The 24,383-nt window shown below is 50.9% G+C and overlaps 1 protein-coding gene across 3 annotated transcripts in view; it reads right to left on the reverse strand.

Moving 5' to 3' along the window:
* Positions 1-24,383, reverse strand: part of FBXO41 (F-box protein 41) — a 102,035-nt gene that overhangs the window by 19,147 nt on the left and 58,505 nt on the right. For all 3 annotated transcript variants that reach the window (XM_075345953.1, XM_075345962.1, XM_075345970.1), the window contains exons 2-4: positions 22,007-22,978; positions 4,023-4,248; positions 3,840-3,919 (exon numbers count right to left, since the gene is read on the reverse strand). In XM_075345953.1, coding sequence (XP_075202068.1) covers positions 3,840-3,919; positions 4,023-4,248; positions 22,007-22,740 — 1,040 coding nt within the window. In that variant the 5' untranslated portion in view covers positions 22,741-22,978. The remainder of the gene's footprint in view (positions 1-3,839; positions 3,920-4,022; positions 4,249-22,006; positions 22,979-24,383) is intronic.

Below are 24,383 nucleotides of genomic sequence, written 5' to 3' on the forward strand. Positions count from 1 at the left end.
AGGCAGAGAGGAGACTAAAGAGAAGGCAGAGAGGAGACTAAAGAGAAGGCCGAGAGGAGACTAAAAAGAAGGCCGAGAGGAGACTAAAAAGAAAGCCGACAGGAGACTAAAAAGAAGGCCGAGAGGAGACTAAAAAGAAGGCCGAGAGGAGACTAAAAAGAAGGCCGAGAGGAGACTAAAAAGAAGGCCGAGAGGAGACTAAAAAGAAGGCCGAGAGGAGACTAAAGAGAAGGCCGAGAGGAGACTAAAGAGAAGGCCGAGAGGAGACTAAAGAGAAGGCCGAGAGGAGACTAAAGAGAAGGCCGAGAGGAGACTAAAGAGAAGGCAGAGAGGAGACTAAAGAGAAGGCAGAGAGGAGACTAAAGAGAAGGCAGAGAGGAGACTAAAGAGAAGGCAGAGAGGAGACTAAAGAGAAGGCCGAGAGGAGACTAAAGAGAAGGCCGAGAGGAGACTAAAAAGAAGGCAGAGAGGAGACTAAAGAGAAGGCCGAGAGGAGACTAAAGAGAAGGCCGAGAGGAGACTAAAGAGAAGGCCGAGAGGAGACTAAAGAGAAGGCCGAGAGGAGACTAAAGAGAAGGCAGAGAGGAGACTAAAGAGAAGGCCGAGAGGAGACTAAAGAGAAGGCCGAGAGGAGACTAAAGAGAAGGCAGAGAGGAGACTAAAGAGATGGCAGAGAGGAGACTAAAGAGAAGGCAGAGAGGAGACTAAAGAGAAGGCAGAGAGGAGACTAAAGAGAAGGCAGAGAGGAGAGTAAAGAGAAGGCAGAGAGGAGACTAAAGAGAAGGCCGAGAGGAGACTAAAGAGAAGGCCGAGAGGAGACTAAAGAGAAGGCCGAGAGGAGACTAAAAAGAAGGCCGAGAGGAGACTAAAGAGAAGGCCGAGAGGAGACTAAAAAGAAGGCAGAGAGGAGACTAAAGAGAAGGCCGAGAGGAGACTAAAGAGAAGGTCGAGAGGAGACTAAAGAGAAGGCCGAGAGGAGACTAAAGAGAAGGCCGAGAGGAGACTAAAGAGAAGGCAGAGAGGAGACTAAAGAGAAGGCAGAGAGGAGACTAAAGAGAAGGCAGAGAGGAGACTAAAGAGAAGGCAGAGAGGAGACTAAAGAGAAGGCAGAGAGGAGAGTAAAGAGAAGGCAGAGAGGAGACTAAAGAGAAGGCAGAGAGGAGACTAAAGAGAAGGCAGAGAGGAGAGTAAAGAGAAGGCAGAGAGGAGACTAAAGAGAAGGCAGAGAGGAGACTAAAGAGAAGGCCGAGAGGAGACTAAAGAGAAGGCCGAGAGGAGACTAAAAAGAAGGCCGAGAAGAGACTAAAAGCAAGGCCGAGAAGAGACTAAAGAGTAGGCCCAGAGGAGACTAAAGAGAAGGCCGAGAGGAGACTAAAGAGAAGGCAGAGAGGAGACTAAAGAGAAGGCAGAGAGGAGACTAAAGAGAAGGCAGAGAGGAGACTAAAGAGAAGGCAGAGAGGAGACTAAAGAGAAGGCAGAGAGGAGACTAAAGAGAAGGCAGAGAGGAGACTAAAGAGAAGGCAGAGAGGAGACTAAAGAGAAGGCCGAGAGGAGACTAAAAAGAAGGACGAGAGGAGACTAAAAAGAAAGCCGAGAGGAGACTAAAAAGAAGGCCGAGAGGAGACTAGAAAGAAGGCAGAGAGGAGACTAAAGAGAAGGCAGAGAGGAGACTAAAGAGAAACCCAAGAGGAGACTAAAGAGAAACCCAAGAGGAGACTAAAGAGAAACCCAAGAGGAGACTAAAGAGAAACCCAAGAGGAGACTAAAGAGAAACCCAAGAGGAGACCAAAGAGAAAGCTGAAAGGAGACCAAACAGAAGGCCCAGGGGACCTAAAGAGAAGCCCCAGAGGAGACTAAAGAGAAGGCTGAGATGAGACTAAATAGAAGGCCGAGAGGAGACTAAAGAGAAGGCTGAAAAGAGACTAAAGAGACGGCCGAGAAAAGACTAAAGAGAAGGCCCAGAGGAGACTAAAGAGAAGGCCCAGAGGATACTAAAGAGAAGGCAGAGAGAAGACTAAAGAGAAGGCAGAGAGGAGACTAAAGAGAAGGCAGAGAGGAGACTAAAGAGAAGGCAGAGAGGAGACTAGAGAAGACCGAGAGGAGACTAAAGAAAAGCCCGAGAGGAGACTAAAGAAAAGCCCGAGAGGAGACTAAAGAAAAGCCCGAGAGGAGACTAAAGAAAAGCCCGAGAGGAGACTAAAGAAAAGCCCGAGAGGAGACTAAAACATGCCCAAGAGGAGACTAAAGAGAAGGCCGAGAGTAGAGTAAAGAGACAGCCGAGAGTAAACTAAAGAGAACAACCAGAGGAGACTAAATAGGAGCCCAAGAGGAGACTAAAGAGAAGGCCGAGACGAGACTATAGAGACGGTTAAGAGGAGACTAGATGGTCAAGAGGAGACTAAAGAGAAGGCTAAGAGAAGACTAAAGAGAAGACAGAGAGGAGACTAAATAAACAGCCGAGAAGAGACAAAAGAGAAGGCCGAGAGGAGACCAAACAGAAGGCTGAGAGGAGACTATAGAGACGGCCAAGCGGAGACTAAAAGAGAAGGCTGAGAGGAGACTAAAGAGAAGGCTGAGAGGAGACTAAAGAGAAGGCTGAGAGGAGACTAAAGAGAAGGCTGAGAGGAGACTAAAGAGAAGGCTGAGAGGAGACTAAAGAGAAGGCTGAGAGGAGACTAAAGAGAAGGCTGAGAGGAGACTAAAGAGAAGGCTGAGAGGAGACTTAGCTGTCTGCAAATATCTGAGAGGTCGTCACAGGGGGAACCACCCTATTCTCATTAGCACAAGGAAGTACAAGAAGCAATGGAAGGAAACTAAAAAGAAGATTCAGATTAGACATTAGGAACAACTTTCTGACAGTGAGGGCAGTCAGAATGTGGAACAGGTGGCTACAGTAGGCAGTGAGGGCAGCCAGATTGAAACAGGCGGCCACGGGAGGTAGTGAAGGCAGCCAGAGAGTGGAACAGGCAGCCACATGAAGCAGTGAGGGCAGTCAGAGAGTGGAACAGGCAACCACAAGAGAAAGTGAAGTCAGTCTTAGAGTGGAACAGGCGACCACGGGAGGCAGTGAGGGCAGCCAGAGAGTGGAACAAGCTACCAAGGGAGACAGTGAAAGCAGTCTTAGAGTTTAACAGGCATCCACGGGAGGCAGTGAGGGCAGCCTGAAAGTGGAATAGGTGGCAATGGAAGTCAGTGAGGGATGCCTGAGGGTGGAACAGGCCTCCACAGGAGGCAGTGAGGGCGGTCTGACAGTGGAACAAGCAGCCACAGGAGGCAGTGAGGGCAGCCAGACAATGGATTAGGCGGCCACGGGAGGCAGTAAGGGCAGTCAGAGAGTGGATTAGGTGGCCACGGGAGGCAGTGAGTTCTCCATCAATGGAAATCAAGAGGAAGCTGGATAAACATATAGCCGGGAAGATTTAGGAAAACCTGCACTCGCAGGGGGTTGGACCAGATGGCCCTTGAGGTCCCTTCCAATTCTACCATTCGACGCTGGGAGTAATGGGGGAAGGTGAGCGCGGCTGAGACGACCATTACTGCTCCCCTATGTAATAATCCTCTAGATTCTGAGCCGTATAGGACAATGCTGTATGGAGATGAAGGTGATACGTGCAGCACTGCCTGCCCAGGTGTTAGCAGAATTAGGGAGAGAGTGCTACCTGGCGATCCTGTTAGGACCATGTCCTGACATCATAAGTCCCACACAGAACCGCCTGACTATAGAGAGTTTACACTGCAATAGCTGCAGGTGGACTGAGACGTCAGGGGGGCAGTATAGGCACAGGATATGATGGGGTGTTATACGAGGAGCGTCCTGGAGCAGAGAGGTGAGTACTCACCCGGTGCAGGAGGAGGAGCGCTGGTTCACCGGGTATGATCCGTGCGTAGAGGAGCCGGGCCCCTGGTGCCTGTCTGACCTCTACAAGAGAGAGGAAGGGGTGTAATGTACAGAGGGCATCTATAGATAATCCCCCCATCAGAGGTGTCCTGCCCCTCCAGCACCTCAGCGCTGTGGCACCTACCTGCCTGGAGCCCTGTACCCGGGCGTCCGTCACCTTGTACCCGGGGATGCTGCAGCGACTCAGGCTGCCGTTGGGGGTGGTGCCGCAGCTGCTGATGATCTGCAGCTGCTTCTCGGCCCGGTCCGCCCGGTCCAGAAGCTCCTCTATGAACTGCTGAAGGCGCACCTTGGCGTTGGCTTCTCGGCTGGCCGTCTCCTTCAGGAATAAGTCGATCTCCACCACTTCTCTGTAAGATAAAGTGTAGAGTAGAGACAATGCAGGACGACATCCATTCACTGACAGCAAGCGGAGGCACTGACAATGCTAAGAATGTGAGACACCGCGTACACCCTGAACCCGGCAGAGAGGGGTTAATCCTTACGGTTATTTATATCCCTCTCCCCGGCACTGACAGTGCTGAGCAGCGGGGTGAGCTCGCACCTCCTACATGATGAGGCGGCATGCTGAATACGGGGGGTGCAGTCATGTGACCTCATAGTTACCGCGTTACCTGCAGATGGAGAATGTGGCCCCCAGGGCCCCGAACATGAGGGTTATAGAAGAAGCGAGGAGCGTCTACAAAGAAAGACTAGCCCTAAAATACGGTCCTGCGGCCTCCTCCTACCTAACTACCCAGGCTGTGGGGGTGTCAGTACCAGGGGTCCGCATACAGGAGAATGTGGGGGTTTTAAGTACCAGGGGTACTCATATAGGAGGGTGTGGGGGTGTCATTGCTGGGGGTCCGCATACAGGAGGGTGTGGGTGTCAGTACTGGGGGATCGCATACAGGAGGGTGTGGCGGTGTCAGTACTGGGGGTCATCATACAGGAGGGTGTGGCGGTGTCAGTACCGGAGGATCGCATACAGGAGGGTGTGGCGTTGTCAGTACCAGAGGATCGCATACAGGAGGGTGTGGCGGTTTCAGTACCGGAGGATCGCATACAGGAGGGTGTGGCGGTGTCAGTACCGGAGGATCGCATACAGGAGGGTGTGGCGGTGTCAGTACCGGAGGATCGCATACAGGAGGGTGTGGCGGTGTCAGTACCGGGGGATCGCATACAGGAGGGTGTGGCTTTGTCAGTACCGGGGAATCGCATACAGGAGGGTGTGGCGGTGTCAGTACCGGGGAATCGCATACAGGAGGGTGTGGCGGTGTCAGTACCGGGGGTCCGCATACAGGAGGGTGTGGCGGTGTCAGTACCGGAGGATCGCATACAGGAGGGTGTGGCGGTGTCAGTACCGGGGGATCGCATACAGGAGGGTGTGGCGGTGTCAGTACCGGAGGATCGCATACAGGAGGGTGTGGCGGTGTCAGTACCAGAGGATCGCATACAGGAGGGTGTGGCGGTATCAGTACCGGGGGATCGCATACAGGAGGGTGTGGCGGTATCAGTACCGGGGGATCGCATACAGGAGGGTGTGGCGGTCTCAGTACCAGAGGATCGCATACATGAGGGTTTGGCAGTGTCAGTACCGGGGGATCGCATACAGGAGGGTGTGGCGGTGTAAGTACCAGAGGATTGCATACAGGAGGGTGTGGCGGTGTCAGTACCGGGGGATCGCATACAGGAGGGTGTGGCGGTGTCAATACTGGGGATCCGCATACAGGAGGGTGTGGCGGTGTCAGTACCGGGGGATCGCATACAGGAGGGTGTGGCGGTGTCAGTACCGGGGGATCGTATACAGGAGGGTGTGGCGGTGTCAGTACCGGGGGATCGCATACAGGAGGGTGTGGCGGTGTCAGTACCGGGGGTCATCATACAGGAGGGTGTGGGTGTGTCAGTACCAGGGGTCCACATACAGGAGGTTATGGGTGTGTCAGTACCAGGGGTCCACATACAGGAGGTTATGGGGGTGTCAGTACCAGGGGTCCACATACAGGAGCGTGTGGGTGTGTCAGTACCAGGGGTCCACATACAGGAGGTTATGGGGGTGTCAGTACCAGGGGTCCACATACAGGAGGTTATGGGGGTGTCAGTACCAGGGGTCCTCATACAGGAAAGTGGGGGGTGTCAGTACCTGGGGGTCTTCTGTAGCATCCAGGGTACAAGCCCTGAGCCCTTCGGTTCAGTAGTGACACCTGCACAGGTCGCACACCACTGAGGCCAGCACTGATTGTGCCCATGTCATTTTGCATCACTCATTGATATATTGTGCAGTACTGACTTCTCCCCACTGGAGGGCACCATTGCTCCATGTCAGTGTGGAGGACAGTGCATGGCTGGATAGTTGTGTGCACAGAGCTCCGGTGGTGATGTATACTCGGCCTCACCGCCGCTCACCGCCGCATACACTGGAGATGAGCATTACAGAAGGCTGATCACTCGCTAAATTCAGAAATAATGTAATCTCCATTGACGAACATTTGCAGGTTTTGTGTAAGGGGCGCACCATGCCACTAGAGCTGGGTAAGGGGCGCACCATGCCACTAGAGCTGGGTAAGGGGTGCACCATGCCACTAGAGCTGGGTAAGGGGTGCACCATGCCACTAGAGCTGGGTAAGGGGTGCACCATGCCACTAGAGCTGGGTAAGGGGCGCACCATGCCACTAGAGCAGGGTAAGGGGCGCACCATGCCACTAGAACTGGGTAAGGGGCGCACCATGCCACTAGAGCTGGGTAAGGGGTGCACCATGCCACTAGAGCAGGGTAAGGGGCGCACCATGCCACTAGAGCTGGGTAAGGGGCGCACCATGCCACTAGAGCTGGGTAAGGGGCGCACCATGCCACTAGAGCAGGGTAAGGGGCGCACCATGCCACTAGAGCTGGGTAAGGGGCGCACCATGCCACTAGAACTGGGTAAGGGGCGCACCATGCCACTAGAACTGGGTAAGGGGTGCACAATGCCACTAGAGCTGGGTAAGGGGCGTACCATGCCACTAGAGCTGGGTAAGGGGCGCACCATGCCACTAGAGCTGGTTAAGGGGTGCACCATGCCACTAGAGCAGGGTAAGGGGCGCACCATGCCACTAGAACAGGGTAAGGGGCGCACCATGCCACTAGAGCAGGGTAAGGGGCGCACCATGCCACTAGAGCTGGGTAAGGGGCGCACCATGCCACTAGAACAGGGTAAGGGGCGCACCATGCCACTAGAACAGGGTAAGGGGCGCACCATGCCACTAGAACAGGGTAAGGGGGGCACCATGCCACTAGAGCAGGGTAAGGGGGCACTGTGCCACTAGAACAGGGTAAGGGGGGCACCATGCCACTAGAGCAGGGTAAAGGGGCACCATGCCACTAGAGCAGGGTAAGGCGCGCACCATGCCACTAGAGCAGAGTAAGGGGTGCACCGTGCCACTAGAGCAGGGTAAGGGGTGCACCATGCCACTAGAGCAGGGTAAGGGGGGCACCATACCATTAGAACAGAGTAAGGGGCGCACCATGCCACTAGAGAAGGGTAAGGGGTGCACCATGCCACTAGAGCAGGGTAAGGGGTGCACCATGCCACTAGAGCAGGGTAAGGGGCGCACCATGCCACTAGAACAGGGTAAGGGGCGCACCATGCCACTAGAACAGGGTAAGGGGGGCACCATGCCACTAGAACAGGGTAAGGGGGGCACCATGCCACTAGAACAGGGTAAGGGGCGCACCATGCCACTAGAACAGGGTAAGGGGTGCACCATGCCACTAGAACAGGGTAAGGGGGGCACCATGCCACTAGAACAGGGTAAGGGGCGCACCATGCCACTAGAACAGGGTAAGGGGTGCACCATGCCACTAGAGCTGGGTAAGGGGCGCACCATGCCACTAGAGCAGGGTAAGGGGCGCACCATGCCACTAGAACAGGGTAAGGGGGGCACCATGCCACTAGAGCAGGGTAAGGGGGCACTGTGCCACTAGAGCAGGGTAAGGGGCGCACCATGCCACTAGAGCTGGGTAAGGCGCGCACCATGCCACTAGAGAAGGGTAAGGGGCACACCATGCCACTAGAGCAGGGTAAGGGGGGCACCATGCTACTAGAACAGGGTAAGGGGGGCACCATGCCACTAGAGCAGGGTAAGGGGGGCACCATGCCACTAGAGCAGGGTAAGGGGCGCACCATGCCACTAGAGCAGGGTAAGGGGTGCACCATGCCACTAGAGCAGGGTAAGGGGGCACCATGCCACTAGAGCAGGGTAAGGGGGCACTGTGCCACTAGAACAGGGTAAGGGGGCACTGTGCCACTAGAACAGGGTAAGGGGGCACTGTGCCACTAGAACAGGGTAAGGGGGGCACCATGCCACTAGAGCAGGGTAAGGGGCCACTGTGCCACTAGAACAGGGTAAGGGGGGCACCATGCCACTAGAGCAGGGTAAGGGGGCACTGTGCCACTAGAGCTGGGTAAGGGGCGCACCATGCCACTAGAGCAGGGTAAGGGGCGCACCATGCCACTAGAGCAGGGTAAGGGGGGCACCATGCAACTAGAGCAGGGTAAGGGGTGCACCATGCCACTAGAACAGGGTAAGGGGGGCACCATGCCACTAGAACAGGGTAAGGGGGGCACCATGCCACTAGAGCAGGGTAAGGGGTGCACCATACCATTAGAACAGAGTAAGGGGCGCACCATGCCACTAGAGAAGGGTAAGGGGTGCACCACGCCACTAGAGCAGGGTTTTACAAAAGATCCAAAATTTATCAACATTAAACCTTTATTTTCCCCATTAGCGATGTTGATAATTAGAGAGACGATCAGTAAATGTTCTGCAGGTAACAACAGTCACAATCAGTAGGACGTCACCGGTCGTCGCTGAGAATGACTCCAGCACATCTGCAGCCACAGGACATCACTAGTCCCTCACACTGCTCTGGGGGGATTTTGGCCCACTCTTCTTCCAGTCTCTTCCACAGGACATCACTAGTCTCTCACACTGCTCTGGGGGGATTTTGGTCCACTCTTCTTCCAGTCTCTTCCACAGGACATCACTAGCCTCTCACACTGCTCTGGGGGGATTTTGGTCCACTCTTCTTCCAGTCTCTTCCACAGGACATCACTAGTCTCTCACACTGCTCTGGGGGGATTTTGGCCCACTCTTCCTCCAGTCTCCTCCACAGGACATCACTAGTCTCTCACACTGCTCTGGGGGGGATTTTGGCCCATTCTTCTTCCAGTCTCTTCCACAGGACATCACTAGTCTCTCACACTGCTCTGGGGGGATTTTGGCCCACTCTTCTTCCAGTCTCTTCCACAGGACATCACTAGTCTCTCACACTGCTCTGGGGGGGATTTTGGTCCACTCTTCTTCCAGTCTCTTCCACAGGACCTCACTAGTCTCTCACACTGCTCTGGGGGGATTTTGGGCCACTCTTCTTCCAGTCTCTTCCACAGGACATCACTAGTCTCTCACACTGCTCTGGGGGGATTTTGGCCCACTCTTCCTCCAGTCTCTTCCACAGGACATCACTAATCTCTCACACTGCTCTGGGGGATTTTGGTCCACTCTTCTTCCAGTCTCTTCCACAGGACATCACTAGTCCCTCACACTGCTCTGGGGGGATTTTGTCCCACTCTTCTTCCAGTCTCTTCCACAGGACATCACTAGTCTCTCACACTGCTCTGGTGTGGTTTTGGCCCACTCTTCTTCCAGTCTCTTCCACAGGACATCACTAATCTCTCACACTGCTCTGGGGGGATTTTGGCCCACTCTTCTTCCAGTCTCTTCCACAGGACATCACTAATCTCTCACACTGCTCTGGGAGGATTTTGGTCCACTCTTCTTCCAGTCTCTTCCACAGGACATCACTAGTCTCTCACACTGCTCTGGGGGGATTTTGGCCCACTCCTCTTCCAGTCTCTCCACAGGACATCACTAGTCTCTCACACTGCTCTGGGGGGATTTTGGCCCACTCTTCTTCCAGTCTCTTCCACAGGACATTACTAGTCTCTCACACTGCTCTGGGGGGATTTTGGCCCACTCTTCTTCCAGTCTCTTCCACAGGACATCACTAGTCTCTCACACTGCTCTGGGGGGATTTTGGCCCACTCTTCCTCCAGTCTCTTCCACAGGACATCACTAATCTCTCACACTGCTCTGGGGGGATTTTGGTCCACTCTTCTTCCAGTCTCTTCCACAGGACATCACTAGTCCCTCACACTGCTCTGGTGTGGTTTTGGCCCACTCTTCTTCCAGTTTCTTCCACAGGACATCACTAGCCTCTCACACTGCTCTGGGGGGATTTTGTCCCACTCTTCTTCCAGTCTCTTCCACAGGACATCACTAGTCTCTCTCACTGCTCTGGTGTGGTTTTGGCCCACTCTTCTTCCAGTCTCTTCCACAGGACATCACTAGTCTCTCACACTGCTCTGGGGGGATTTTGTCCCACTCTTCTTCCAGTCTCTTCCACAGGACATCACTAGTCTCTCTCACTGCTCTGGTGTGGTTTTGGCCCACTCTTCTTCCAGTCTCTTCCACAGGACATCACTAGTCTCTCACACTGCTCTGGGAGGATTTTGGTCCACTCTTCTTCCAGTCTCTTCCACAGGACATCACTAGTCTCTCACACTGCTCTGGGGGGATTTTGGCCCACTCCTCTTCCAGTCTCTCCACAGGACATCACTAGTCTCTCACACTGCTCTGGGGGGATTTTGGCCCACTCTTCTTCCAGTCTCTTCCACAGGACATCACTAGTCTCTCACACTGCTCTGGGGGGGATTTTGGCCCACTCTTCTTCCAGTCTCTCCACAGGACATCACTAGTCTCTCACACTGCTCTGGGGGGATTTTGGCCCACTCTTCTTCCAGTCTCTTCCACAGGACATTACTAGTCTCTCACACAGCTCGGGGGGGATTTTGGCCCACTCTTCTTCCAGTATCTTCTACAGGACATCACTAGTCTCTCACACTGCTCTGGTGGGATTTTGTCCCAATCTTCTTCCAGTCTCTTCCACAGGACATCACTAGTCTCTCACACTGCTCTGGGGGGATTTTGGCCCACTCTTCTTCCAGTCTCTTCCACAGGACATTACTAGTCTCTCACACTGCTCTGGGGGGATTTTGGTCCACTCTTCTTCCAGTCTCTTCCACAGGACATCACTAGTCTCTCACACTGCTCTGGGGGGACTTTGGTCCACTCTTCTTACAGTCTCTTCCACAGGACATCACTAGTCTCTCACACTGCTCTGGGGGGATTTTGGCCCACTCTTCCTCCAGTCTCTTCCACAGGACATCACTAATCTCTCACACTGCTCTGGGGGGATTTTGGTCCACTCTTCTTCCAGTCTCTTCCACAGGACATCACTAGTCCCTCACACTGCTCTGGGGGGGATTTTGTCCCACTCTTCTTCCAGTCTCTTCCACAGGACATCACTAGTCTCTCACACTGCTCTGGTGTGGTTTTGGCCCACTCTTCTTCCAGTCTCTTCCACAGGACATCACTAGTCTCTCACACTGCTCTGGGAGGATTTTGGTCCACTCTTCTTCCAGTCTCTTCCACAGGACATCACTAGTCTCTCACACTGCTCTGGGGGGACTTTGGTCCACTCTTCTTACAGTCTCTTCCACAGGACATCACTAGTCTCTCACACTGCTCTGGGGGGATTTTGGCCCACTCTTCCTCCAGTCTCTTCCACAGGACATCACTAATCTCTCACACTGCTCTGGGGGGATTTTGGTCCACTCTTCTTCCAGTCTCTTCCACAGGACATCACTAGTCCCTCACACTGCTCTGGGGGGATTTTGTCCCACTCTTCTTCCAGTCTCTTCCACAGGACATCACTAGTCTCTCACACTGCTCTGGTGTGGTTTTGGCCCACTCTTCTTCCAGTCTCTTCCACAGGACATCACTAGTCTCTCACACTGCTCTGGGAGGATTTTGGTCCACTCTTCTTCCAGTCTCTTCCACAGGACATCACTAGTCTCTCACACTGCTCTGGGGGGACTTTGGTCCACTCTTCTTCCAGTCTCTTCCAGAGGACATCACTAGTCTCTCACACTGCTCTGGGGGGATTTTGGCCCACTCTTCCTCCAGTCTCTTCCACAGGACATCACTAATCTCTCACACTGCTCTGGGGGGATTTTGGTCCACTCTTCTTCCAGTCTCTTCCACAGGACATCACTAGTCCCTCACACTGCTCTCGGGGGATTTTGTCCCACTCTTCTTCCAGTCTCTTCCACAGGACATTACTAGTCTCTCACACTGCTCTGGGGGGATTTTGGCCCACTCTTCTTCCAGTATCTTCTACAGGACATCACTAATCTCTCACACTGCTCTAGGGGGATTTAGTCCACTCTTCTTCCAGTCTCTTCCACAGGACATCACTAGTCCCTCACACTGCTCTGGGGGGATTTTGTCCACTCTTCTTCCAGTCTCTTCCACAGGACATCACTAGTCTCTCACACTGCTCTGGTGGGATTTTGTCCCAATCTTCTTCCAGTCTCTTCCACAGGACATCACTAGTCTCTCACACTGCTCTGGGGGGACTTTGATCCACTCTTCTTCCAGTCTCTTCCACAGGACATCACTAGTCTCTCACACTGCTCTGGGGGGGCTTTGGTCCACTCTTCTTCCAGTCTCTTCCACAGGACATCACTAGTCTCTCACACTGCTCTGGGGGGATTTTGGCCCACTCTTCTTCCAGTCTCTTCCACAGGACATCACTAGTCCCTCACACTGCTCTGGGGGGATTTTGGCCCACTCTTCTTCCAGTCTCTTCCACAGGACATTACTAGTCTCTCACACTGCTCTGGGGGGATTTTGGCCCACTCTTCTTCCAGTATCTTCTACAGGACATCACTAATCTCTCACACTGCTCTAGGGGGATTTAGTCCACTCTTCTTCCAGTCTCTTCCACAGGACATCACTAATCTCTCACACTGCTCTGGGGGGGACTTTGTCCACTCTTCTTCCAGTCTCTTCCACAGGACATCACTAGTCCCTCACGCTGCTCTGGGGGGATTTTGTCCACTCTTCTTCCAGTCTCTTCCACAGGACATCACTAGTCTCTCACACTGCTCTGGGGAGAGTTTGGCCTACTCTTCTTCCAGTCTCTTTCCACAGGACATCACTAGTCTCTCACACTGCTCTGGGGGGATTTTGTCCACTCTTCTTTCAGTCTCTTCCACAGGACATCACTAGTCTTTCACACTGCTCTGGGGGATTTTTGCCCATATTTCTTCCAGTCTCTTCCACAAGACATCACTAGTCTCACACACTGCTCTGGGGGGATTTTGTCCACTCTTCTTCCAGTCTCTTCCACAGAACATCGCTAGTCCCTCACACTGCTCTGGCAGGATTTTGGCCCATTCTTCTTCCAGTCTCTTCCACAGGACATCACTAGTCTCTCACACTGCTCTGGGTGGATTTTGTCCACTCTTCTTCCAGTCGCTTCCACAGGACATCACTAGTCTTTCACACTGCTCTGTGGAGATTTTGGCCCACTCTTCTTCCAGTCTCTTCCACAGGACATCACTAGTGTCTCACACTGCTCTGGGGGAATTTTGGCCCACTCTTCTTCCAGTGTCTTCCACAGGACATTACTAATCTCTCACACTGCTCTGGTAGGATTTTGGCCCACTCTTCTTCCAGTCTCTTCCACAGGACATCACTAGTCTCTCACACTGCTCTGGGGGGATTTTGGCCCACTCTTCTTCCAGTCTCTTCCACAGGACATCACTAGTCTCTCACACTGCTCTGGGGGGATTTTGGCCTACTCTTCTTCCAGTCTCTTTCCACAGGACATCACTAGTCTCTCACACTGCTCTGGGGGGATTTTGTCCACTCTTCTTCCAGTCTCTTCCACAGGACATCACTAGTCTCTCACACTGCTCTGGGGGGATTTTGGTCCACTCTTCTTCCAGTCTCCTCCACAGGACATCACTAGTCTTTCACACTGCTCTGGGGGATTTTTGCCCATATTTCTTCCAGTCTCTTCCACAAGACATCACTAGTCTCACACACTGCTCTGGGGGGATTTTGTCCACTTTTCTTCCAGTCTCTTCCACAGAACATCGCTAGTCCCTCACACTGCTCTGGGGGGATTTTGGCCCATTCTTCTTCCAGTCTCTTTCCACAGGACATCACTAGTCTCTCACACTGCTCTGGGGGGATTTTGTCCACTCTTCTTCCAGTCTCTTCCACAGGACATCACTAGTCTTTCACACTGCTCTGGGGGATTTTTGCCCATATTTCTTCCAGTATCTTCCACAAGACATCACTAGTCTCACACACTGCTCTGGGGGGATTTTGTCCACTCTTCTTCCAGTCTTTTCAACAGAACATCGCTAGTCCCTCACACTGCTCTGGCAGGATTTTGGCCCATTCTTCTTCCAGTCTCTTCCACAGGACATCACTAGTCTCTCACACTGCTCTGGGGGGATTTTGGTCCACTCTTCTTCCAGTCTCTTCCACAGGACATCACTAGTCTCTCACACTGCTCTGGTGGGATTTTGGCCCACTCTTCTTCCAGTCTCTTTCATCGGACATCACTAGTCTCTCACACTTCTCTGGTGGGATTTTGGTCCACTCTTCTTCCAGTCTCTTTCACAGGACATCACTAGTCTCTCACACTGCTCTGGGGGGATTTTGGTCCACTCTTCCTCCAGTCTCTTCCACAGAACATCACTAGCCTCTCATACTGCTCTGGGGGGATTATGGCCCACTCTTCTTCCAGTTTCTTCCACAGGACATCACTAGTCTCTCACACTGCTCTGAGGGGATTTTGTCCACTCTTCTTCCAGTCTCTTCCACAGGACATCACTAGTCTCTCACAGTGCTCTGGGGGGATTTTGGTCCACTCTTCTTCCAGTCTCCTCCACAGGACATCACTAGTCTTTCACACTGCTCTGGGGGATTTTTGCCCATATTTCTTCCAGTCTCTTCCACAAGACATCACTAGTCTCACACACTGCTCTGGGGGGATTTTGGCCCACTTTTCTTCCAGGCTCTTCCACAGTTCTTTGACTGTTGTGGGTTTCTTGGCCATAACTTTGTCACCAAGGATTTTCCGAAGGTTTTCTTTTGGGTTTAGATCAGGACTCTGGGCTGTGGCCATTTCATTGTATTCAGGATCTGCTTTCCACGTTTTTTCCGTTTTGCTGTGTGACAGGGAGCATTGTCCTGCATGACAACTGCTGCTGATTGAGTGATGGACACAAGTAAGGAACCACGTGTAGTGAAAAAGGTTCTGATCCACACTTGTATTCGCTCTGCCATGTACCTGTGTGAGAGATCCAACTTCTGCTGTAGAAAACAGTCCCCAAACCATGACCCTTCCTCCACCGCTGCTCACTGACTTATTAACACACTTTTGGTTCAGTCTTTCCCCAATTTGTTGCTGAACCCAATGTTTCCCATCAGATCCAAATAACTTACACTTGTTTTCATCAGTAAAATGACCTATGGCCACTTCTCCTCTGTCCACACAACATGCTCCTCACCAAAGGTGAGTCTAGCCTTGTGATTCTTTCTGCTAATGAGAGGTTTGGTCACTGCAGAGTCGGCTTTCAATCCAAATGCTCTTACACGTCGTGACACTGTATGATGAGACAGATCCTTACCCTGCTGAGTGCTGAACTGGCAGCAATTCCAGCTGCAGTGGTGAAATGATTACCCATGGAGATTCTGCACATTTTCCTGTCCTCTTTTACATTTGTACTTTGAGGGTGATCAGCCTTCTTGGGGGTCTTGAAAGAGTTTGTGATGTTGTAAAGATGGAATATTCTCAAAATCACAGACTTGGAATGACCAACTTCTCTTGCTATGGCTGATAGGGTCGCCCCTTTGGCCTTCATCTGCACAACCTGCTGCCGGAGGGTTTCAGTCCCTTTGGAACGGCAAAGTCAGTGTAAACTGGAAAGTTAGGCGCCGGTTACATAGGGATTGTCAGATAATGAAGGTACTTAGCACCTGGTGCTGATTAACACCAATATCTTGCAGGAGCTGAAAGTGTTCTCTAATTGTGATCTGTGTCTCTTACATTTATCTCGTTTACATTTTTATTATTTGCTTTACAATAAATTCACTTTATGAAATAAGTGGAAAATCCTGCGAGTTTCCTCATGTGAGGAGATAATCACATAGGACGACACAATGACCGCAACATTTAGGAAATTGTGTGTTGTTCTCTAAGTTTCATCTCCAGTGTATACAGTATAATGGTCTCTGTGTCCCTCTGAGGCGGCCATTGTCCTGACCGTGGTGGTAGCGCCGGCTCCGCCAGATACGGGGGTCTATAATTAACCCCCGATATAGTCACTTATGTCCTATAACTAGTGCGATATCTCTTCTATTAATAATTGTCTGAAAATAATGTGTTACCATAGAAAAAACATTCAGAATATCATGTCTGCTTGCTGTCAGTGAATGGGAACATTCTTATTTACATCCCAGAGCCGTAAACTTCTTACAGCTTAGGGACTGTAACAATTGTATGCGGCATAGAAAATTCTGTGTGAGCTACACGGCAGCGTAGACTGATACACTGTAACAGACTGTCAGCTCCGGCGAGAGAGCCCTGCCGCTCACAGAGGATTATCTGTAGTGTATACTACTGTAACAAACCCTCAGCAGTGTCCAGTCTAAGGCTGGACATGAAACTGGATGTGATTCCCTTATAGCCTCATACAGTGCCTTGCGAAAGTATTCAGCCCCTTGAATTTTTCAACCTTTTCCCACATTTCAGGCTTCAAACATTAATATAAAAATTTTAAATTTTATGGTGAAGAATCAACAACAAGTGACACAATTGTGAAGAGGAAGGAAATTTATTGCTTATTTTAAACTTTTGTAAAAAATAATAAACTGAAAATTGGGGCGTGCAATATTATTCATCCCCTTTACTTTCAGTGCAGGAAACTCCCTCCAGAAGCTGATTGAGGATCTGTGAATGATCCAATGTTGTCCTAATTAACTGATGATGATAAATATAAGCCCCTGTGTGTGATCAAGTCTCCGTATAATGCCCCTGCTCTGTGATAGTCTCAGGGTTCTGTGTAAAGCGCAGAGAACATCATGAAGACCAAGGAACACAACAGGCAGGTCCGTGATACTGTTGTGGAGAAGGTTAAAGCCGGATTTGGTTACAAAACGATTTCCACAACTTTACACATCCTAAGGAGCACTGTGCAAGCGATCATATTGCAATGGAAGGAGCATCATACCACTGCAAATCTACCAAGACCCGGCCGTCCATCCAAACTGTCATCTCACACAAGGAGAAGACTGATCAGAGATGCAGCCAAGAGGCCCATGATCCCTCCGGATGATCTGCAGAGATCTACAGCTGAGGTGGGAGAGTCTGTCCATAGGACAACAATCAGTCGTACACTGCACAAATCGGGCCTGTATGGAAGAGTGTCAAGAAGAAAGCCATTTCTCAAAGATATCCATAAAAAGTGTGGTTTAAAGTTTGCCACAAGCCACCTGGGAGACACCAAACATGTGGAAGAAGGGGCTCTGCTCAGATGAAACCGAAATCAAACTATGTGGGCACAATGCCAAACGATAAAAGCAACACAGCTCATCACCCTGAACACACCATCCCCACTGTCAAACATGGTGGTGGCAGCATCATGGTTTGGGCCTGCTTTTCTTCAGCAGAGACAGGAAGATGGATAAAATTGATGGGAAGATGGATGGAGCCAAATACAGGACTATTCTTGAAGAAAACCTGTTGGAGTCTGCAAAAGACCTGAGACGGGGACGGAGATTTGTCTTCCAACAAGACAATGATCCCAAACATAAAGCACAATCTACAATGGAATGGTTCACAAATAAACGTATCCAGGTGTTAGAATGGCCAAGTCACAGTCCAGACCTGAACCCAATCGAGAATCTATGGAAAGAGCTGAAAACTGCTGTTCACAAACGCCTCCATCCAACCTCACTCAGCTCCAGCTGTTTACAAAGAATGGGCGAGAATTTCACCCCTCCATGTGCAAAACTGATAGACACATACCCCAAGAGACTGCCGCTGTACTCGCAGCAAAAGGGGGCGCTACAAAGGATTCACTTACAGGGGATGAATAATATTGCACTCCCCAATTTTCAGTTATTTATTTTTTAAAAAAGTTTAAAATAAGCAATAAATTTCCTTCAGCTTTACAATTGTGTCACTTGTTGCTGATTCTTCACCAGAACATTAACATTTTATCTTTTTATCTGTATGTGTGAAAAGGTTGAAAAATTCACAGGGGCTGAATACTTTCTCAAGGCACTGTAATTGGAAAAAAATAGTTCAGGGTCTCCCATATTTTGATAGCCAATGCATATAAGCGGATGGATAGAGGCCGTGTGCTTTATCTTGGCTGTATATCAAAATATGAAGGACCCCATTTGTTTTAATTACTTCAATAAATAAATTTGAAAAAACAATGTGGGTTGCCCTCCAATTTTGATACTCAGCCAAGATAAAACGGACACCTGGAGGATGGTATTCTCAGGCTGGGGAGGCACATGGATATTGGGCCCTCCCCAGTCTAAAAAGAGCAGCCGACAGCCACCCCAGAATTGACTCATCCATTAGATGTGCCAATCCTGGCACTGACCCAGCTCATCCCGTTTACCCTGCTGGGGTGGCAATCGGGGTGAAATAAGGGGTTAATAACAGCTGGGATTTGTAAAAAAATTCACAGCTGCCACGATGCCGTGGATTAGTAATGGGTTGGGGTCTCTGAGACCCCCATTACTAATCGTGTAAGTAAAAACAAAATAAACACAACACATAAATAAAAATCATTTATCTAAAAAACAAATAAAAACACCCTCTTTCTCCAATTTATGAACACGCCAAGGTCCAACGTAATTCCCACCACAAAGTCCAACAACGATCCCGGACCTGCTACATCCTAAAATCGCAGTTCGCGGTCACATTAAAAAATGTGACCGATCACTGTGGCCGGTGGGAAACAATGACGGAACCGCAGCTGTGAGAGTGGTGATGTCAGTGAGTTCACCTGAGGTCACAATCGCCTGTTTCCACAGTACCCAAGCTGTGATCTCAGGTGAACTCACCTGAGGTGAACTTATTGACCTCAGTGAACTCACCTCGGGTGATCTTATTGAACTCAATGCTAGATTAGGCTATTTGTGCAGTTTGAGTATATGGTTGTAGAAATTTCTACATCTCCTGACAGAAAAACGCATCAAAAATGCGTCAAAAAATATCACATTTTTGGAGCGTTTTTCTGCCAGGAGATGCAGATTTGGTGCAGAAATGTGTGTAACCAAATACTCAATATGCACACAGCCTAATCCAGCATTGAGTTCAATGAGTTAACTAGAGGTCAATTCACCTAAGGTCACCGCTGGGGTACCGTGGGAACTGACAGCTGTGACTTTAGGTGAACTCACTGATATCACCGCTCTCATAACTGCTGCTTCGTCAGTATGTCCAGGACGCCGCAGTGATAAATCACATTTTCTAATGTGACCTCAGGATGTAGCAGTGCCAGGATCATCATGGGACGTCATGGTGTGAATTACATCAGCGGTGTTTTGAAGGTTAATAAATTGACCAAAGAGGGTAGGGTTTGTGATTTTTTGCTTTTTAAAAATAATTTTTCTCTGTTTTGTGTTAATTCATTACTAACCTCGGGCTTGATGACAGCTGTGATTTTTTTGACAAATCACACCTATCATTAACCCCTTATATTACCCTGATTGCCACTTAGCTAGGGCAATTGGGATGAGCCAGGCAAGTGCCAGGATTGGCGGATCTAATGGTTGCGCCAATTCTGGGTTGGCTGCGATCCCACCGCTGCCACCAATATGTCACGAACCACCGGGGGGGTCACTCAGAAATCCCCCGCGCTGGCTACCAGTACGTCACAATCGGGGGGTAACAAGTGGGGGTCACCCCTCCTTTATACCTCCCGACCGACAGACAGAGCACGTGATGCGCTCTCTAGCGCCCCTCTTATAGTCAGGCCAATTATGGAATTGCCCGACAATAAGCAAGGAGGCCGCTATACTACTTATGCCGATTATTGAAGGGTCCCCGGTGAGAGTAGGGTATATATTCCCCCGACCTCCGCGGGCGGAATATATAAAATCTCCCCGAATCTCACTGGCCTCCCCACAATAATCCTTGGCACAAACTCGCTGCCACCAACCGCTTCACGGTAACTATTAGCCGAACACACAGACGTGGGATTCAAGATCGAGATAACAGAACAGCCCAAGATTAATTATATAATTTAATCAGCCTAAAGCACACTAGAAACTACAATATATACAATAGGGAATCTACAGAAAATACAGTTATGTCAGAGTACAGTTACAGATAAAGCATGGTTTACAAACAGGCATACACAGTTCCAGCAGTTACCTTGTGCGTCTGGCCACAGGGGGGCGCCGTGGACCAGGTTTCCAGGATCTCCCTCACAGGTCTTTCCCAACCAGGCCCCCGAGCAAAAGAACACTGGAAAATGGCCGAAGTAGGGTTATCAACCTGGGCAAATCCAGGTCCCCTCCTACCTTAGTGACCTCACAGGGAAGCACTGCCACTCCCCCTGCATGGAGTCAGAGTAATATCCCAGAAGGGGCTATTACCTGCAACTCCGGACTGGGAGGTCCGATCGGGACGGTTCTGGTGCCATCAGATCCGCCCGGGTCCCCTCTGCATTTTGAGTCCAAGCACGACTCATTTACCGGACTCCTACTAGCAGTTCTCTATATCTCGCCGCCCCAGGGTGCCATATACACTCCGAGGATATGCACAGATTCGGCTCGAAGTCCCGATTCTAACGATGTAGGGGGTGTATGGCTGAGACGCACGGTAATATCATAACTGGGTATGATATTACGGAGCCAGCAGTATGCTCTCCTGTGGTGACTAGCTCCCTTTTGGTTTTGCCAGGTCACTGTCCACTTTCTTTGATGAGCGGACACAGCTCCCAGGGGCTCTTCCTCTCTCTCTTTGTTTTAGAGGCCTGAGAGAACACTAATCTCCATATCAGAGGAGATGGCTGTTGGAGGTGTAAGTGGAACACAGACCAGTTCCTTTGACACCTATCTGCTAAACAAACCGTTTATCCCTATGGTAAATTTTCTGATTGAAGGAGTTGTGTGAAGGAAAGGGGGGTGACACCAGGAGAGGGCTTCCTGACATAACTTGAATATCATGATTTATCGTCATATCTCCGGATTTACCTCACAGCTGCGGGCTGCTATTTTTAGGTTGAGGAGGGCCCAAAACCCATGGGCCACCCCAGCCTGAGAATACAAGCCCCCAGCTGTCTGTTTTATCCTAAATTGTATCAAAATTGGAGGAGATCGCACAACTTTTTTTATTATTTATTTATTTAAATAATTTAAAAAAAAAAAAAATTGTGTGGAGTCCATCATATTTTGATACACAGCCAATATAACACACAGCTGGGGGCGGCAGCCTCCAGTTGTCTGTTATATCTGAGCTGGGTATCCAAATATGGGGGACCCTACGCCATTTTTTCCAACTTTTTATTTATTTTTGCACTCCACTTCGGGAACCCAGACAGATAGTGTGAGGGCAACCAATTACAGAAGCCGGCATAGAGGGGGAGGGTGCAGTATGACTGCAACCAATCACAGAGGGTGGGAGGGGGAACCAGTGAATATTCATAAGATTAATGAGCAGACTTGGAAGCAGCGTGACAGCCGTGCCAAAACTCGGTAAGTAGAATTGTCCTGCTTTAATTGCCATTGTACTTCCTTTTTTAAAAATTTATTTTAATAGGGGTGGCCGAACCTGAATAGTAACACTGACTACCCTGAGAAGTCCGTGTTTGGGGTCTGTATACAGACACTAGGTGTCTGGTACGGACCTCGCACTTTACAGCTCGGGTTTGCCCATCACTTCTCATTGATTGTAGCTTGTGAGCTGGGCCCTCACTCCTCTTGGTATCTGTTGAGTTGCGTTACTCTGTAATGTCTTTGTCTGTACAAGTTCCCTCTGAATTGTAAAGCGCTGTAGAATATGTTGGCGCTATAAATATAAACATTTTTTTATTATTATTATTATTATTATTATTATTATGTGTGTGTTTGCACCGTTCACCCCCAGTATTCCCCGCACCTAGCAGAGGACCCTTTTATGAGTAGGTGGTGGACTTACTGCTGCTTCTTGGTTAGCTCCTGCTCCTTCTGCACCAGGTCCTGTTTTAGAGAGGCCAGCATCTCCACACTGACGTCCACCTGCCGGGTCAGCTCCGAGGCACGGTCCTCCAGCTCCTGCTTCTCCTGCCCCAGCCGTACGCTCTCCTGCTTGGCCTTCTCCAGCTCCGAGCTCTTCCTCTCCAGCTCCACCTGCAGCCGTCCCACCTGAGTAGCGATTTTCTGCTCTACCTCCTCGGTCAGCTTCTCCAGGCGCTTGTCCACTTCCAGTTTCTCGAATGCCCTGACTTTCAATCTGGCCAAACCTTCCTCATAGGCGGCGTCCACAGCTGCAGAAGCTGCCGCAGCTGCTGCCACTGCGGCCGGGGGAGGGGAGTGGGATGCCATGGTCGTCTTGGTAAAAATCTCACCGAGTGGGCTCTCCACCTCTTGGGTGAGACACGTTGATGTTTGGCTACAGTCTTCGGCTTGGACTAATTCCCGTGTAAACCTTTGCTCCTTGCCCTGGAAAGACGTACTCTCAAAGACCTCCCTACGATGGGCAGGGGTCAGCAAGGCCGTCTCGCTGGTCAAGGGGAAGACGGCGGCGTCACAGATGCTGTTGGTCTTTGATAAGACATAGAGGGTCTCGTAGGTGTGGTTATATTCCAGGTGGGCCCTCAGGGAGGACAGGCTCCGGAAACGTTTGTGTTCTCCGCACCTTGGACACCGATAGGGCAGATCCAAAGAGGCCATGCCTCAGCTCAGAGGAGAGTGCTGGTCCGTCAGCCCTAAACCCAGCGGGATGGCGCGGAGGGTCATGGTGTGCCGGGGACTCTGGATGGGTCAACACTACGGGGAGAGCAAGACTTTAACAGTCTGTGCCAAGAAGGGCTCATCTCTGTAGTCAGAGGGTGGGGTGATGGAAGCGATAGCACCGGGGAGCTGTCACGTCAGTGGATCACTCGTACAAAACGGGATCTGCCACATCGGCCTGTAGAGAGAGAGGAGAGAGAGGAAATAAGATACACGTCTGCTCCGAGCACCAGGAGAGCGCTGAGAAGTTCTCCAACTGCGAAGGAGACCACAGCCCCGAATCAGCCAACATTATTGCACAAAGCGAAGGAGACTCACACACCACGGCCGCCGATGACATCACATAACACGATGGACAGTGACATCACATGCCACGGCAGACGATGACATCACATAACACGATGGACAGTGACATCACACCCCACAGCAGATGATGACATCACATAACACGATGGACAGTGACATCACACACCACGGCAGACGATGACATCACATAACACGATGGACAGTGACATCACACCCCACAGCAGATGATGACATCACATAACACGATGGACAGTGACATCACACACCACGGCAGACGATGACATCACATAACACGATGGACAGTGACATCACACCCCACAGCAGATGATGACATCACATAACACGATGGACAGTGACATCACACCCCACAGCAGATGATGACATCACATAACACGATGGACAGTGACATCACACCCCACAGCAGACGATGACATCACATAACACGATGGACAGTGACATCACACCCCACAGCAGATGATGACATCACATAACACGATGGACAGTGACATCACACACCACAGCAGACGATGACATCACACATAACGGCAATAACATGACACACACAAGAGCAGGTGATGACATCACACACCAGAGAAAACAATAACGTCACACACCACAGCGGGCGATGATGCCACATAATACGGCAGACAATGGCGTCACACACCACGGCGGGCGATGAGGCCACATAACACGGCAGACAATGGCGTCATACACCACGGCAGGCGATGACATCACATAACACGGGAGACAATGGCGTCACACACCACGGCGGGCGATGACATCACATAACACGGCAGACAATGGCGTCACACACCACGGCAGGCGATGAGGCCACATAACACGGCAGACAATGGCGTCATACACCACGGCAGGCGATGACATCACATAACACGGCAGACAATGGCGTCACACACCACGGCGGGCGATGAGGCCACATAACACAGCAGACAATGGCGTCATACACCATGGCAGGCGATGACATCACATAACACGGCAGACAATGGCGTCACACACCACGGCGGGCGATGAGGCCACATAACACGGCAGACAATGGCGTCACACACCACGGCAGGCGATGACATCACATAACACGGCAGACAATGGCGTCACACACCACGGCGGGCGATGAGGCCACATAACACGGCAGACAATGGCGTCACACACCACGGCGGGCGATGACATCACATAACACGGCAGACAATAGTGTCACACACCACGGCGGGCGATGAGGCCACATAACACGGCAGACAATGGCGTCATACACCATGGCAGGCGAT

This window comes from Anomaloglossus baeobatrachus, chromosome 1 (assembly GCF_048569485.1).
Source record: "Anomaloglossus baeobatrachus isolate aAnoBae1 chromosome 1, aAnoBae1.hap1, whole genome shotgun sequence".
In the NCBI taxonomy this organism is placed as follows: domain Eukaryota; kingdom Metazoa; phylum Chordata; class Amphibia; order Anura; family Aromobatidae; genus Anomaloglossus; species Anomaloglossus baeobatrachus.